The sequence below is a fragment of the Dasypus novemcinctus genome, chromosome 1 (assembly GCF_030445035.2).
Source record: "Dasypus novemcinctus isolate mDasNov1 chromosome 1, mDasNov1.1.hap2, whole genome shotgun sequence".
NCBI lineage: Eukaryota > Metazoa > Chordata > Mammalia > Cingulata > Dasypodidae > Dasypus > Dasypus novemcinctus.
This window is the reverse complement of record NC_080673.1, coordinates 55876290-55893764: the sequence shown is the minus strand read 5'-3', so window position 1 is coordinate 55893764 and position 17475 is coordinate 55876290. Positions and strand designations below refer to the sequence as shown.

At 34.7% G+C, this 17475-nt stretch overlaps 1 protein-coding gene across 1 annotated transcript in view; it reads right to left on the bottom strand.

Moving 5' to 3' along the window:
- Positions 1 to 2305: 2305 nt before the first annotated feature.
- SLC7A11 (solute carrier family 7 member 11) overlaps positions 2306 to 17475 on the bottom strand; it is a 70912-nt gene continuing 55742 nt past the window's right edge. Inside the window, exons 11-13 of the mRNA XM_004471969.3 lie at positions 16488 to 16637; positions 15072 to 15249; positions 2306 to 9459 (exon numbers count right to left, since the gene is read on the bottom strand). Of these exons, the coding sequence (XP_004472026.1) occupies positions 9392 to 9459; positions 15072 to 15249; positions 16488 to 16637 (396 nt within the window). The 3' untranslated portion in view covers positions 2306 to 9391. The remainder of the gene's footprint in view (positions 9460 to 15071; positions 15250 to 16487; positions 16638 to 17475) is intronic.

Below are 17475 nucleotides of genomic sequence, written 5' to 3'. Positions count from 1 at the left end.
AAACTGTTAACCATTGCATCTCCAGTCCCCAACATATTGTCTGGCATAGGAGAGGTATTTAGTGAGTTTTGGCCAAATAAATAAATAAATAATTCAAATTCGACTTTAGATCATTGACTAACAAATTATGAATGGAACAAAGTAATGTGGAAATAATAGAGTAGGTTTAATAAGAAAGAAAGTTTCATGGTGTCTTTGGATTTCAAGAAATGGAAAACATGAAAATGATGACATGCTATATATTTACAATGTTAATTACTATGACAAAGGTAAGATCAGTTTCTCTTATTTTGAAGAAAAATGAAAATGAGAGGAAAAATCTGGTTTGTCCACACATGTTCATTTATACTTACTAAGTTATTTTATTGTAGCTGGAGGTCATTTCGATGTTTTGTAGCGTTAGCTTGCACTAACATCACCAAAATCTTGTTTCATGCCTTTCAGAGATTAATAAATCTTCGTACACAGAATTTTAAAGGGCACAGAATCCTAATTACATTTTTTTATTTCTGAATTCTTTCAGACATCAAACATTTTTAGATCATAGTTTTAGCCTCTGGTGACCAGATTTCCTCAAGCTTCAGACCATAAAAACAGTAAGATGGTTATGCAGACATGACCTTCAAGTCATATCTCCTCCAGAGAGTCTGCAAATATAATTTCTAAGACATGTGGAGGCAAAAGCAACATTACAAATACACATTGACGGCTCAGCCCACCTCCAGTATGCAATCATCTCAAATCTTTGTAATTAGACAGTGTCTAAAATTTCAAATAGAAAATTATTAGATGAATTCCAGTTGCAAAAGTCTTAGTCAACCTAAATCAGAATCTTTAAGAGGCTAATAATAATTTAAAAGCGATCTATTAAACATTATGCATCACCTAATCTTCTTACATACTTTCTTTAAACACATGTCCAGTCATATCTATTAATTCAAAACTAAATATATCTAATATCACATAGTTTGGATTTCTTTACAAAGTCATATAAATTTAACAAGTGCTGAAGTTCTCAGTTTGCTTTTTCCTTTTCTCCTAAACCTTTTTACCATGGAAAATTGCTATACAATCTCCCATTTCTATTTGAAAGTGAAGTTTGGGCATCCAAAATTAGGTTTCCTTCTACTCTCATTGCAGATCTTGATTTTTTTTCCCAAAATATTATTACAAAAAGCATACCAAGGTAAAAATGCAAGAACAAAAATGTCTTTTCATAGGAAGAATTCATAATATTTTATTTGAATATGTATCTACCCCATCAATACCCAGCTACTGACATTAACTGGAGGGAGGCAAGGAGAGAAAGAGACTCCCCAGTCAGCGTGCTTCTATTCTGAAGGTAAGACGTTTAACAGATATTCTATTTCTATGGAATTCTAGTGATTGCTGAAATTTAGAGGTAATAAAAAGAGTTCTTAAGAAAAGCTTATCATGGAACCTCATTCATTCCTACATTCATTTATTGAATTTATGATTATATTATAGTGAACGTTGAGTACCTACTATGTTAAAAGTCAGTGGAAGACAAAATCTGCAAATCCAGTAGAAAAAAGAGTCAAGGAAAGCAATTACAATAATGTACAGTTAGTTCTACAAAAGATGTGTGTCCCAGATTTTGGAGGAGTTCAGGGGTCAGGTCCTGAACCAGGTTGGGGAAAGTTTCTGAAAGAAGACACTTTTGAATTCAATGTTGAATGCAAAGTGTAAGTTCGCTGTGTGGGGAGTAAAGAGATGGCAGTGGGAGAGGACAATAACATTCCTGTAAGAGCCTATAGTGTATAAAATGAAACAGTGGTATCTTTTCTGTTGTGAACTACCGAAAAAATTTAAAGTATCTGCAGAGAATGTGAAAGTGGCCATTTGTAGCTGGAGAAAGAAAAGGGGAGAAACTGTGAAAAGCCCTGTATGTTACATTTAGTAGTTTGGATTTTATACACAAAAAAAGTGAAATCATCAAAGATTTTGACCTTATTTTTGTTTCAGAAAGAACAAGCTGGGGAAACATGGTGAATTAGAGAGAGATGGGACAAGATTGTTGTTTATATGCAAGAGATGAGAGGACAATGAAGCAGGACTGGTGAAAATAGAAAAGGAGCTAGGTATTTTCAGACAGAGAGCAGATGGATGCGGCCCTGAGGACAAAGAATTTATAGGAGACCACTCCCATTTTTCAGTATGGGAAATTTATGTTACGTGCAATGCTCCAAGAAATTTACAGAATCAATGATCGATAAATCCAGTCACTAAAACCAAGGCCTTCTATTTAGTGAAATATATGCTATTTACAAAGAAAACAACAGGCTTTTGTTATGTAAACTACTCAAATGTTTATTTCAAATGTTCATTTAAAATATTTTCAAGTAAAATATGTACAAAAACAGATATACAAAGGTTAAAGCAACTAGAAATATGACCAGTATATATACATATATATATATACCCAAAAAGACAGTATATTAAATTCAATACAAAGTTGAGTGACATCATATTGCACCAAGATGTTATTCCATACAAAAGTACATGCATTAAAAGTTTCCATCAGATGAAAGTACACTTATTTCATAGTATCTTACGACTTATACAAATAGCCCATAAACACCATCTGGCAGTGTGACTGCTGCACCAGAACTCTCCCCAGAGGGAAATCATTTAGTTGCAAAGGAACCCATCCGATTTCACATATTACATGCTGGTGCTGGCATCAGTGCCAAGGGACCCAAAGAAATACAATATATAATGCACAGATGAAGGTCCCTTTGTACCATTTGTATTTTCATAGTTAAATATCTCAGTACTCATAATATGGTTGAATGTAGATTAGAGAAGCAATTTTGGTCTTTAAGTATTTATCAATCAATCTAAAACATTATATAATTTTTTGGTAAAATGTGCACAACCATCTTTACCTAGATTCAGCATCACAATGATAGAATAAGGAAATCCTGCCAGAGTGAGGGCCATCCAGGATACAGAGGAGCACTCTTGCCCAGCTGGATTTCTCCGTTCCTGTATTTAGATCACCAGACCAAGCCCACCATTTCCCCCAGTTGTGGGAATGTACAAAGTTATGACAAATGCATTCTGGATCCCTGATAGTAGACCTATCTGGTCTCTAAATTATACAGATTAAAGATATGGCAGCCAGAAAAACCCTTAGAACATTTTTCTACCTCTGTATAATTGAAAAAGTTACTGTTAAGTAGGCTATATTTTTAACACAAAGCTTGCTATACCCATTTTTATAAAGTAAATATAGATTTACACAAACAATAAAAAGAAACAAAAGGTACATCATGAGATGGATTCTGAATTATTAATTAAAAACTATTTCTACCAGTGCATCACTATCAGTTAATAATCCACCCTACAGGTAAGAAATAAGCTCTATGAAGTTTAGAGCCAAATCCTTGTCAGAAAAGTAAGACAAATTAAGTTCACCAAGAATTGAGTACAAGAGGCAATTTGTCTTGCCTTTTTCTGACTTGTGCTTATTATAAAACCACAGGTAGGCAACCTTTAGCATCAGTAAAACAAAACTACATGCTTGTTCACCTGTGTAACGTAGAGAGAAATTAATATATTTCATGGTACTCAGAGAAGGCACTCAACACGTTTGATGCTCACGTTTACGAAGTTCTCAACATGTTGAGAGGTAACATTGAAAACGCATTACTATTGTGCTACAGTCCATCTGCAAAATTATTTCTACAGATTGTAGGAACTCCGAAAAGAGTAAAATGATATGACACTGTCTGAACATGGATAATGTCCAAACCAGTACACAGTTTTCGAGATAGAAATATCAAAAGTTTAGTTCCAGATTTATAGCAGTAGTAGTAATATTCACAAGGGAAAACTATTAGGTAATAAATTTCTCCAAATAAGTTAAAAGGATAAAAGTAATCCCACACTATTAAAATTTGTGGGGAATGGTGGTTTGTGTGATAACAGTAGTTATACATGTGTCTTTTCTGCTTTCAGAGCAAATAAAAAGTGCTATGTGGTAGTGTTTGAAATTATTAACATACACAATATTTCAATGTACAGAATACATTCATTTAAAAACAATCTGTGTTTTTTCCCTCTGAAGTATTTTTTTACATTGCTATACTATTTTTAATACAGTCCTCAGATGGAAATTAAGGATTGAGGAGAAATGTTAGGAATAAATGATTTAGAAATCATTTGAAATAAGACAGTACAAAGCTAGGACCAGGGAACCACATTGCATTCCCTCCCTGTGATAGGAGTGTGTGTCTAATAATATTAATTAGCAGGCAATGCGAGGTCTGACTTCACAGTACATATTTCAGTCAGAACCACTCACAACCCAACCAATTATACAGTTGTAACATCCAAAGGCCTAATATGTTTTCTCACAAGATGTACAAAATACTGCATTGCATAGGGGTGCTCAAAATACAGTCACTGATGCAAAATAGATGGCTATACATTACTCTCACCCCAACTTTCACCATGGCCTTTAGTGGCTTTAAGAAGAGGTAATAAGGAATCGGCAAGCAGAACTTCTAACCAATACATTAATTCACTTGAAAGCCATACTTCTTAAAAAAAATCAGTAGTGCATATGTTGAGCGGAAAAAAAAAGTATGTTTACTTTCAAACCAGTGCAGCCATCCGTATGGCTCTCCGATGCCTAATGTTCCAGTTTCTTGAGAGAACTGCTATCTATGAAATTGTAAAGGAAGTTATTGATACTATAAATGTACCCTTGATCCAAGTATGCTAAAATACACACATGTAACAGAGAGCTATTTGGAGAATGCAACCATCCTCTGTTCTATTTTAAAGTCAATGGTAACAAAGTGAAGGGGAAAAACCCTAAATGGCAGAGTCACACTGAGAAAACCCAGGTAAACGTATAAATTTAAATTAAAATTAAGCTCATTTCGTATCTTGATATCATATCAAAAAATTTTAAAAATAAACAAAGGAGGCCACTGATGCATTCAAAGAAAATAAGGGAATGGTTAAAAAAGAAATATATCGTTATGAGATTGACAGGAAAGTCACTATCTCAAAATATTTGGATAATTCGTGAATTTTCCATACGATCCTGATTTTTGTCTTTGTGACTCTGTATCAGTTCTAAAAAACAGGCCAAGCATCAATTTTAAACACAAACTAATTTGAAAATGTAACAAAGGAAGGTAACATTACCTCTAAAATTTGAGACTATTAAGTGTGTAAATACAGTACAAATAAATTATTGCCTACAGAGATCATAATTTAGGTATTGTATATATTGAGATAAAGATACTGTTTAAGGGAAAATTAAATTGAAGATACATATATAGGTAATAATTATTTTACCTATATATAAATTTTGAAAAAAAGAAGCTATCAGGATGAATCATTATCTACTCTAACTTATATCCACCATGAATTACTTGCTGGTTACATGATATGCCAATATTTATTTCAGAATTTTCTTCAGGAAAGTGAAATTTAACTCTGTAAAAACTATCGGCACTGATATATTGCTTTTAATGTAGGGTAAAAGGAAGAAGATTATATTCAAATTTCTTGAGTCATTTGTATTCACATCCCAAATCTCTCTCTGCTTCTTTCCAGAGCAAGAAAAAAAGCTACAATTAATATCCCATTCATTGTTCTTCTGTTATGGAGAACTGACACATAAGCTATAACCAAGATGAAATTATCTCTACATATCACAATAATATATATTATGAAAAAAACAAAAAACTTATGTTTATATATAGATACTTCAGCTAACATACAACTTTGTTATTTTAAAATATATCGTGCAAAGAACCCATTTTTTTTCTAATAAAAAATGTACAGGGGTTATTTTTACCTTATTTTTACCTTATTCGTAGTGGTGGATTCAGGTTGCAAGAGGGACAAAAGTATATTCGATTTTGCTGGTCTTTTTGAAGGAAAGTAATGCAAAATTCTAAATGCAAAATTAGGTGTAAGACCTTGGAAGAGGCATGTCTAAGTGAGGAACACTGAAGCTTAAGTTTCATTAGCTTCTTGGTATATCTACCTATGCATATCAGACAATTTTTAATACATCCCTATGTTTCACAAGCTACAGCAAAATAGTTACCCTTTGGTCACATGCTACCTTTCATTTCCTGCTTCTCTGACCTTCAGTTTTCCTTTATCTTAGCCTATATCTCAATTTAAAAGAGATTAACTTTAACAAAGGTCAAAGCATTACGCTCATCTGTAAATATAGATATGGGATGTGTTTTCTGAAGAATGATTATAGTTCATGAAGGATTCTGTTGAGTAATTTAATTATACCCACTTAACCACCTATTGATGTATCAAATATCAAGATACATCAGATACTTAAAACAATCTGGAAATTCGTTTCAATGTACATATTTCAGTGCTAGAAAAATTGCCACACATTGCTAATAAAACTTAATAAGCTGTCCTAATTTTGTGCCAGCAGGGGTGGGAACAACCTGTGTACGAAGGCATATGCATTTGTATGCATGCAAACACCTAACATTTGTGCTTGATACTGGAGTCAGCCATCCTTTCTCTAGGTCAAATCTTTAAATGCCTGAAGAAAGGTAAGAATAGGGTCTACCTCCAGCTGACCAAATTACCATTTGTAAGAGTCCAGTTGTCTTCACTGGATCAAAAGAAAATCTCAGAAAAATAATCTAATCCTTAAAAAATGAGATCAAAACAGCACTTTGAGAAAAACATTTACCATGAATACTCATAACACTTTAAGGGTAAGTATTCTAATTTAATAATAAAATTGTGATTTAACTTTGTAAGTCTTAACTAGACCTGTGTAAATAATTATATACTTGAGACTCTCTGTGCCCCAAGAAACAGAACATAGGAAAATAGTTTATGATTGTCATACACTGTACTGACCACTTATAATTTTTGTGTTATTATAATCTCATATCATGTGTTTAAACATGTGAATATGCACACTGCACATATAATAGTATATATCTTTACAGTTATCTGAGAAAAATTTTACTTGGTATAAAAGTGTACACATATATAAAAGTGGCAGGAAACTTTGTGAACTAGAATCTGCTCTACATGCCACCCGTCTGTACCAAAATTATGAATATGGAATCCTTAATTACAAAAACCCTGCATCTTGTCATGAAGTATCCTAAAAATAAGCTGAAGTAAAACTTAATCTCTATGTTGTTTTTTTTCTTAAATTACCGACTGAATTTCTCCTGGTTAAAATGGTATATAGCACTAGAAATTCAACAATGCAAAAGCCATTTTTAAAATAATGGAAAGAATAATTCATATACATTATAATTAACTTGTACAATGATGCATTTAAAGAGATTAGAAATCAAAACTAAACAACTAAATAACCAGATGATTCTGCCACTGTCAACATAATTGCATTAACCTCAGGAACTACACAAACCTGTTAATGAGACTTTTATCATTCTTTTCATTAGGCAGGTAAAAGTTCAAAAGAGTTTGCTTGTTTAGATGTTATGGGTCTTGACTATGTAAAAAATAAGATATAAAGGAAATCTATTTTTACCTCTAACACATAGAGTTGGAAAAGATGTAGAAAAAGGAATAATAGATATAGGAAATAAGACCTTCAGATCAAATTTTGAAACTCCTATGCTAAGAGAAAAAATAAGGAATTTTGTGAATTCACTTAGGACCTGAACTCTAAGTTTGATGGAAAAAACATCAATCTTGGATTATATTAAATGTTATCAATAGCAAAAATCAAAATTAGTGAATTGAAATTGTCCAGAGTAGATATTATGATTTATAAATAATCATTTCTACTTTGGGTATTTTCTATGAACTCTGTATCTGCCTTAATGATTTTAATCCATGCAATTCTTTCAAAAATTCTCACCTTTAAATGGACAAAAATTAAAGGAAAAAACATTCTAGCCATGACTAAACATTTAATTTCAGATAGTTTAATAATATGTAACAAAATTCATCATTCTACTACTTTTAGTCTAAAATTCCACAATAAATTCTAATCCTGGCCTAAGAGACTCTACCTGAACAAACATACTCTTGAACAGTTTCTCCATACTTTCAATGAATTTGTTATCAGTTATCTCTTTAGCAAGTTGAATGATAATTACAGTGAGGAAAATACTGACAAATCCTAGGTATAGGAATGGAAATATTTTAGAAACATTAGTTGTAAATCTTATTTAGCAGTGACATTTTTCCTCAATTTGTATGTAAATATATGCCTTTTCCTAATTTATCTCAATAGTTTTATCTGAGGAGAAATTTTAAAAGAATATGAAATGTATAAAGAAAATGTGCAAACTGCCTAAACTCATCACCTTGTATAAACAGTTATGAAATTTTAAAAAAGATATTCCTCAGAACTACCAATGTTGCATTATAGAAATCATTATAGGAAGAGGTGTAATACTTTGGAAGTTTTCTTTCTTGGTGATTTCTCCCTTATGTTGATATTGCAATTGGAAGATGTTAAAACACCTGTATTTAGATATGTCAATCAAGGGGTAGATTATTAGTGAAGCAGGTGATTGTTCTTAAGAGAATTTAATACTGGACAGACTATTGCTGTAGGAAAAAACAGAGTGTTTCATCCTTCCCTAATCAAACTGGCTGATGAGAAAACGAAAATGGCACATAGCAGTGGGACTTCTTGATAATGAATGAAAAGATCTCCTGGCATAATACATCTCAAGAATTTTTATTTAAACATATTTCCTGGATTTGTCTCATAACAAATAACCCCTGGAACCTCTTCTTTAATGCACTCAAGAGAATTAGGCATTTCCATTCTAGGTCTTTTCTTCAAAGTGCACTGGATATCTATTAAAAAGATAAGGGGTAGCTAAGTTGGTATGTCTGTATCAGGGGTAGCAATGCAATGCCAGTGTAAAGTCAATTTTCTTTCCTCTTTGCCGTAATGATGACTTATGCTTTTCCCCCCAGAAAAGTAGAAAACACTTTTCACAGTATGTTCATCTACAGTATCTAAAAACATTTTTTACAAAACCCATATATACAGGAAATATCTCAGTCTTTGTTATGGAACTTCTTAAATTGTAGAGAACAACTATTAACGTGATCGTCCATTTCCTTAGTCTTCTGCCCTAACCCCAACAGGTAGGTATATAAAATTCTTAAGAATCTTGTGGACCTGTTGTACAATTACATATTAGCTTTCACTAACTACACAGTTATATCAAATTTCTTAGAAACTAGTTTCAATACATTAAAATATATAGCTAGGAATAACTGACTCCTTTAGTCCATTACCAAAGTTTATAATCCTCTGGAATTCCAGAAAATTAAGCGAAGATCCATATTGTGCTTCTGCCCTTGAGCAGGAACAAGGCCAAGGGTGGGTTGCCAAGATGTAGAATACATTCATTCATAATTTATGACAATCTTCTTCTGGTACAACCTCCAGTATTATTTGTAATGTTCTGGTTATTCTGTCTACAAAGAAATGAAGAATAAATAGAAATGCATGGAAATCAGGAATGTATAAAAACAGCAAAATAAGAAGTACTTTGGTTTGCATATTGAAAACACACAACTGTCAATTTCACAGAGCACTTTCAAGAATTATTTACTTCATTAAAATCCTATCATGCTCAATTAATTTATTTGTCACTTCCATAACTTCCCATGATGGCTTCTCGGCAAGAATGCATTAACATTTTGTATTCAGATAAGGACTTTTATTCATGAACCAGAAGGTTGAAAATATTTTGAGACAATCAGGGCCAATATATAAATAAATTTTCCAAAATGTAATTTATATTCTGTTAAAAGTTTGTTGTTTTTGCATACATAAGATCAAAACCAATTCCTCAGAAGAATCGGGAGCAGAACCAGAACATGTTTCAGTTCCTAACATGTGGTATATTATTAAGCAAATCATCTTATCCCTCAGGGCCTCATCTGTAGAATGAGGGCCTTGGACTATAAGTGGTTCTCCAAGTGTGGTCCCCAGATCAACAATATTAGCATCACCTGAGATATTAGAAATGCTTTTCAGGCCCCACCCTAGACAAACTGAATCAGAAACTGAAGGACAGGGCATCTATCTGAGATGTTGATCCACAATAAAGTGTGAAAACCCTGGATTAGATGGGTTCTAAGGTCATTTCATCTCAGCTGATCCTGGCTTCCAAGGATGCTCTTTCTTATTCATCTTTTACCTTTGTAGTCAGTCCCTGTGGAACCTCATCAAACTTCCACTGGCCCTGGAGCACTCAAGAGCCTATCCTCATGACAGTTTCATACTTGATCATCTCTCATCTGGATGCAAATGACTTGTCACCAATACTAGCTCCTTCCAAGCAATAGTTAATGCTACAAAAGGGCATATTTCTTTATCCTTAGCTTTATAATAGTGTTCCACAAGTGGTTTATCGCAGCACACTGGATTTCTTTAATTTTTAATTTTTCTAAATTTTTATTCCCCCACCCCACCCCTCGATGAGATGGCTCCCTCATCTGGCCAAGATCTGTGTATGTGTTTCATAAATAAATATATTATCACATGCCATTTTACATTGATATGGATATGCACCATATGGGAGCACTCCAGAGTAATTAAAGCCCATGTTTATGGAAAGGGGAAATGGTAAAATTATCCCATAAAAGTAGCCTGCAATGGTCGAAAATGAAATGCAGTGGGGTGAAAGACATTCTCTCCAGCCCTTCTGCCCTGGAGTAGTCCTATCACAGCCTCCCAAATTAATCTCTACAACTGCTTTCTTACAAAATATCTGCTCTTCCATGCTCACAATTAAGGCCATTTCCAAAAGTGTTTTATTGTTTTGTTTTGTTTTATTTGTACTCTAGAACCCATGCCCTTTGCTTTCTTAGACATGGTGCTTCACCACATCATGTCACTGTATAGGTTCCAAACAGAGAGCAACTTAGATCCTGCTGCTTTCCAAAATTTTTTCTCCTCCCTGAAAGCTCACTCTGAACCTCTGAGATTCAGCAGTACTTACGGGGCCAAAGAATCTCCTTTCTGCCTTCTGCACAACCAGCTCCTTGTCCCTGTTCAATCAGCCCTGAAGGCAATCTAACCTGTGGCTTTATGATGCTCTCTTGGGATCTAAAGGTTTGAATACTTTTCATCCTAATGGAGATTTCCTCATAAGGACTGATTTGGGCTGCACCTGCTGGAGCCACACAGAATTTCCTTGTAGGAAATCTATAGCAGTGGGGTCAGATAGAAGGGTATGCTCAACAGAGCCAAATAATCCTCTGAGGCTACTGCTTTCCAGCCTGGGAAAGTCTGCAGTGCATGTGGCTGGTATTCAACTGCCATGTCTACATTCATGTTCACATAAGGCTTTTTGGATAATCAATCCCATGATACTGTTATTTGAATAGATAAAGTTGAGTCGATGAGTCTGCTTTGGATGCTTTCAATAGTTGCAAACTACAAGACCAAATAGCAATTTTGGTATTTTTAGCTTCACTTTTCATGTTCAATAGTTGTTCCTGAAATAAGCTGAAACAAGAACTGACCTTGTACGAGCTGATTTTCCCAGCCACACCTGGTACAAGTGTGGGAACTGTAGCAAAAATTGAATTCTTTTGTGAGATCGTGCAAAGCCAAACTTCCCCGGAAGACATAACAAAAATAATAATAATGTGTATGTTTTTTAAGGCCTCAAAACTTTTTCATATGCATTATCTCATTTAGACCCCTAACAAATGTATTTACACTTACTGAATTGAAAATGTTGCACTGCAGAGCTTCATGAAAATCTGTCCCATGCACTTGATACACTGGATGCAGATATGCTTTTAGGCCTATGGAGTTTGCAAAGTCACTGTCCACAAAGATGGATTATAGCCATTCTGCTGGCATTGTCCAGCATTACTTTTATAATCAAAGATTTTGTTTAAATAATGCTGTCTGCTGTATCTCACCCTGAGGAAAAGGGACCAACTTACAGTCGCCCCACTTGCTCTATGCTGTGACAGCGTTTGGCTGATAAATACAAGCAGCCAAATCAAACGGCTGCTGTAAGCCCAGGCTGAGGTTTGCCACGTCTTGCTACTTCTGCGTATTTGAATAGGTCACCAGGGTATCTGACCCTTTTCCTTCCATAAGAAGCTCATGTTTCTAAAAATAACTAATTAAATAAATAACCAGAAGAATTAACCACTCTGTCACAGATGGCAGGAAAAAGCTTCCTGTGTATCTGCCTGTTCCCTTAAGACCACATATTCTTTTGCCCTAGGAACACTATCAAACAGAATGTGGTTCAATACTGGCATCCAGTGGCCAGAGAAATTTATCAAATCTTGGAAAATCTCAGATCCTCAGGTTCTGAACATTCCCTGGCTACCGGTACTAACAGCTTTCACCATCTCCCAAATGCTTTCTAGTAACCTCTTCTTCTTCAAAGAAGCACCCTAGGTAAGGTATATTTTGATAGAGTATCATTTTCAAATGGCTAACAGCTCATGTATGCTAAGGCAAAAACAAATGACAATATGAAGGTTAAACAAAACAATATGATGTGAAATCCCTGAACAAAGTCCTCCGAGCAAAGGCTCTCTCGGCCTCCGTGTGCACACTGAGTTCTTTCCTAGAAACAGGTAGTGGTTTGGAGGAGATGAAAGAAGGGTTGGTAGCTCCGTACTCCATGGGGGCTGTTGTTTCTTGTGTCTGTGTGTGTAAATGTTTTGTTTTGGCCAAAGGCTAAGAAAATACTTGCTATTGCAGTAATAAATATTATGAATTTTCTTTGTTTTACTACAAGAATGCTGCCTAAGAGGAAAATCAAACAAAATTACAGAGGATTGTCGCTTTCTTCTAGTCACTTGTAAGGCAGCTATAAAGATAAAGAGTTACAATGATCGCACTTTAAAGGCAGAATTACCATGCTCCCTGGTAAGACTTAATGGCATTTTTGAGAACCAAATAACCATTATGGGACTACTAAATTGCTGCTAGTTTCACAAATGGCTAACGCTAAATTTGGAGGCCATATAGATGTACAGAACATCATTAGAGACAGAAAAATACCAAAGAAACTTAAAATTACATGAGCAATGGAAAAACATGAAAGGAGGATCAAGCATGAAAATGGCTAGTTGCTATGTACTGATGAAGAAATGGTACCAAATACATGATGTTAGCAAAAGGAGAAAACAAAATGCCTACTGAGTGTGAAAGAATAAAGAATTTAACTTTTCCTTATGTTCCATTCTCCTTCTGGTACAAATTTAGGGCTCTCAGCTCTTTATTCCTAAATTCTCTTGGGTTAACTGTCCCTAGCAAGGATTGACAATAGATGCAGATCTCAAAGTAAGCGTTAAACTGTCCTAAACCTTGGTAATAAGTAAACCCATTCTAATGATAAATATAGTTTAATGAGACTTTTTTTTTCAGAAAAGGTTTGATTTTTAGGGCCTAAAACAGAGAAAACTTAACAAAAATATTCTATAGAAAATTAGTGATATAATGAGAAAAGAGATGGAACAAATTTAGGCAACCACTTTACCTGTTATAGCCCTAAAGAACCTATGCCTGTATAGTAACTCTTCTTTGGGAAATAATATTGCCAGGGAGAAAACAAAATACAGGTATGAATAGTAATATCAGGTCTAAAGATACCAAATACCAATTAAAAGCTAATAAAGAGTAATTGCAAAACTGTTTCAAATGACTTGCTTCCAAATGAGCTTTTGTAGTCCTCTAGAGATTCAATATGTATATCAAGTAATTTTTTAGTAACACTAATATTATTTATTAGTCGTTTTACCAGAAATATCCCTGAAATTTTTACTGGGCTTTCTACAATGAATTATGGTAAACTCAGTGAATTTTAAAAAGGAGAACAAAAGTTGCATTCTAAACTCATCAGCAAGAACCTATTTGCTCCTTCAGCTGTAATTTTCACCTTCCCTTTCTCTTCTACCAGATAACCAGTATAGAAAGAACTTGGACTTTGAAGTCCAGTGGCATGGGTTCAAATCCTAGCTCTACGGTTTAAAATCAGTACCCTCAAAAATAAATGCCCCTTCTCCCTTCTCCCTGATTTCCTCATCTGTGTATGTGAATAACACCACTTCACACAATGATTTTGTTGAGGATTGAAGGAGAGGACTCAGCAGAGCTCCCGACAGAGAGCTAGAATTTCAACAGAGGCTGTTCCTACAGCCTCTTACCTACTGATATTCTATATTTTTCCCTATCCCACCTTAACTAATCACCAGTTCCTGTTGGAGTTCCTTCAATATTTTTCACTTTCTCTTGGACCTTGCAGATACTGCTTGCATTTAGACCCTCTTTTCATTCTTGCCAAGATTCTATGGTAACCACCAAACTCAATTCTCAGTCTTCAGCCTCGGCACTCTTTAATTCATCTTCTTTGCCCTCAAGTGATTTCTCTAAAATACAAAACTGCCTGAGTTTGATTCCAACTGTGTGACTGGGAGTAATTTACATGAATTCTGCCATGCTGCAACTCCAAATCTATAAAATAGGTTTAGTATTTCTTTCTAAACAAATTGTTATAAAGATTAAATAAGGCCATATATGTACTAATATATAGAAATGTGAGCTTATTTTTCTCCTTATTCTTGCTGTTATGAACCTTCTGTGATTCAGCTCTTTTAGGGTGTTATAATCATGATATTTTAGACCTTAGCTGACCTCTGTCTAACTCCCCACCCAATCTCATGTCACTCATCAAGTTATATATTATGATCTACAATCACTGAATTACATTCAACCCAGAATTTTAAAAGCTAGGCTACTAAGGGATTCGAAAGTGCCATTAGGTTGCTATAAAAGTGCTGATAAAATTATATTTAAAAGAGTTGTTCTTTTAAGAAGTTGTTGGAAGGCCAAAATTAATATCCTGATAAGGCTTTAGTGCTATACCCTAAACATGCTTCCTTCTTGTTCTTCTCCCAATTCCAAGTGAAATGTGATGCATTCAAACTAACAATTGTACTAACTGTATTTTTCTAAATTTTAAGATGTACATGTGATATATGTATACATCTATTAATTTTTACAACAGTCTCAAAAAGCCCTAAAACTGCTTAAATAGTCTTACCTGACATTCTTCTAAACCACTTTGGTTTCTTGTCCCATATAATAAAGAGATAGTATGCAGGGACCCCAGTCAGAGTGATGACAAAGCCGATCCCTGTACTAAAAGGATCCGAATAAAGGGAAAGAGCAACCATGAAGATACATGTGAAGGAAAACAAAGCTGGGATGAACAGCGGCACCTGAAAAACAGCACAGAACAACAACAAAATCATTTCCACGTAGTTCAAAGGACAGAGGGTGGGTTTAAGAAGAGCACTTCAGAAATGTAGTCAAGTGATACACTGTAGCCATGTCATCAGGTGACATGATGACACCATCTGATTTTACCTTAGAAGCAAATTCACCTTGCATGAGGCACAGAGACTGTATTAGAATTGTTCCCTTACATTATTTTTAAATCTTGGAATACTATAAAATCTAAAGATTTTATAAAGGGTTTTCTGTAGAAGTGTTCTGTTTGAATTCTTTTACTAGCTAAGTACCATTGTGATTTACGTTTTTGATTGTAAAAGGTTGGCTCTTTGATAATTATGATTAGAATCCACTTAAATGTGGAGTGAAGAGCATGGACTGCTTGTTACATGTTAAAGCTTTTCAGTGCACATTGATTTTGTGTTGGAGATTCACAATAAGAACTGACAGGAATAAAATAAACCGACTCCTATTTGACTGCTAAAAAAATGTTGCCAGCATTAGGCAATGAATATAATTAGAAACAAATTCTGACAGCATGACTGACAACGTTATCTGTGTTATTTCTTAAAAGCAAATAAATGGTGCGGTCAAATCAACCCCATGAAGGTTCAAAGGTGAAGCAGATGAGAAGGATAACCTCAGACCTCCCAAAATGGAAACTGGGCATCCTATTAAATGGCAGATTCACAGATCCTCCCTTTCCCAGTACACTTTATATTTTATTCCATTTAGAGTGTGTATGTAGAAAAGGAGACCGTGGGCAATATCATAAGTCATAACATTTAAGAAAACTTAAAATGGCTTTTTTGTAAAGAGCATCCTTTTTAGTTCTAATTAGTGACAATTCCATATCACCTTCATTCCTTTTCAGCATGGCTGTCCATAGCTATTCAGTAAAAAGATAGATAGAAGAACTCCGTACTCGGAACACATCAAGTTTTTGGACACACTCATGAAAAATCACCAGAGAAAACATCCATTAATACCATCTCTTTTCAAAATTGTGGCATGCCAAGTTTAGTATGTGACATAAAAAATGTGATGAGTTATTTTTTTCCAAGCTAAAATAAATTCATTATAAAGTTGCCACCTGCTAGAGTTAAACATTTTATTCCAGAGGATGCGATCCTCTGCCCAACCGCCCCATCATCAAGTTATGACAAAGAGAGGACTAGGGACTAGGAGAAAGATTTATGTAAACCCATCAAGATGATGAGGTTACCTTGAAAGGACGATGCATATCTGGGCATTTGTATCGAAGATAAATCAGCCCAGCAACTGCCAGCCCAATAAAAAGCCACCTGGCAAAACTGAGAAAATTCAAAAGACTGTAGAGGTCCCCAGAGAAGAGCATTATCATCGTCAAAGGGTGCTAGAGGGTGGGGGGAGAGAAAAAACAAGCTTGGTGAATTAAGCGAGAAAATGAAAACACAGGTGATAAACAATAACGTCTCCATACATGATCATTATCTTTTTCAAATGATCACTCATACTGATGAACTATCATCATGATTAAAGCCTGGATTCCTCTAACTTCTTTGTTATACTCTCCTTTTACAATCCCTTAACATATCGGTAAGTGTGAGCTTGCCGTCATCATTACCCGCTATTCAGTGGAATTGTATGTGGATGTTTTGTTTTCAGATCCTTTAGCATTTGATAGAAGTGTGTTCTCAAAGAATAAAAGAAATGGAAATCAATGACTCAAAAACTAAAGATCCAGAGACTGAGATGATTAGTAAATAACTAATGATAAAGATTAAAAGTGCACCTGATTGGAAAATTTACAGAAAACTCGGTGAATGCTTTCTTAGGAGTTCTAAGTGATACACATTCATGAAACACAAGTACTGATAGGTGACCCTGTGGTCCTGAATGAAAAAAAACCTAACTTTTCTTCCTCCACACGAACTCTCCTCTTGTGCTTGCCATGTATGACCCACATGGAAAGAATGACGTGCAGTCATCAGTACAGCAAGTCTGCAGCTGAACAGGCCCAAGACAGCATGACTGATAGAGAGGCTTAAAATGAAAGCCCTCTTTACCAAATCATACATTCTGTTCCCACAAGTAACCGTAATGTCCAGATCCCACACAGAGAGCACAGGTACTTTAAAAAGAAATTTCAAGGAAACATTTCGAAACAAATTAAATGTGGGAGGGGTGGGTGGAGGTTCAATACATTCTATGGTGCTCCTGATAGCAGATTC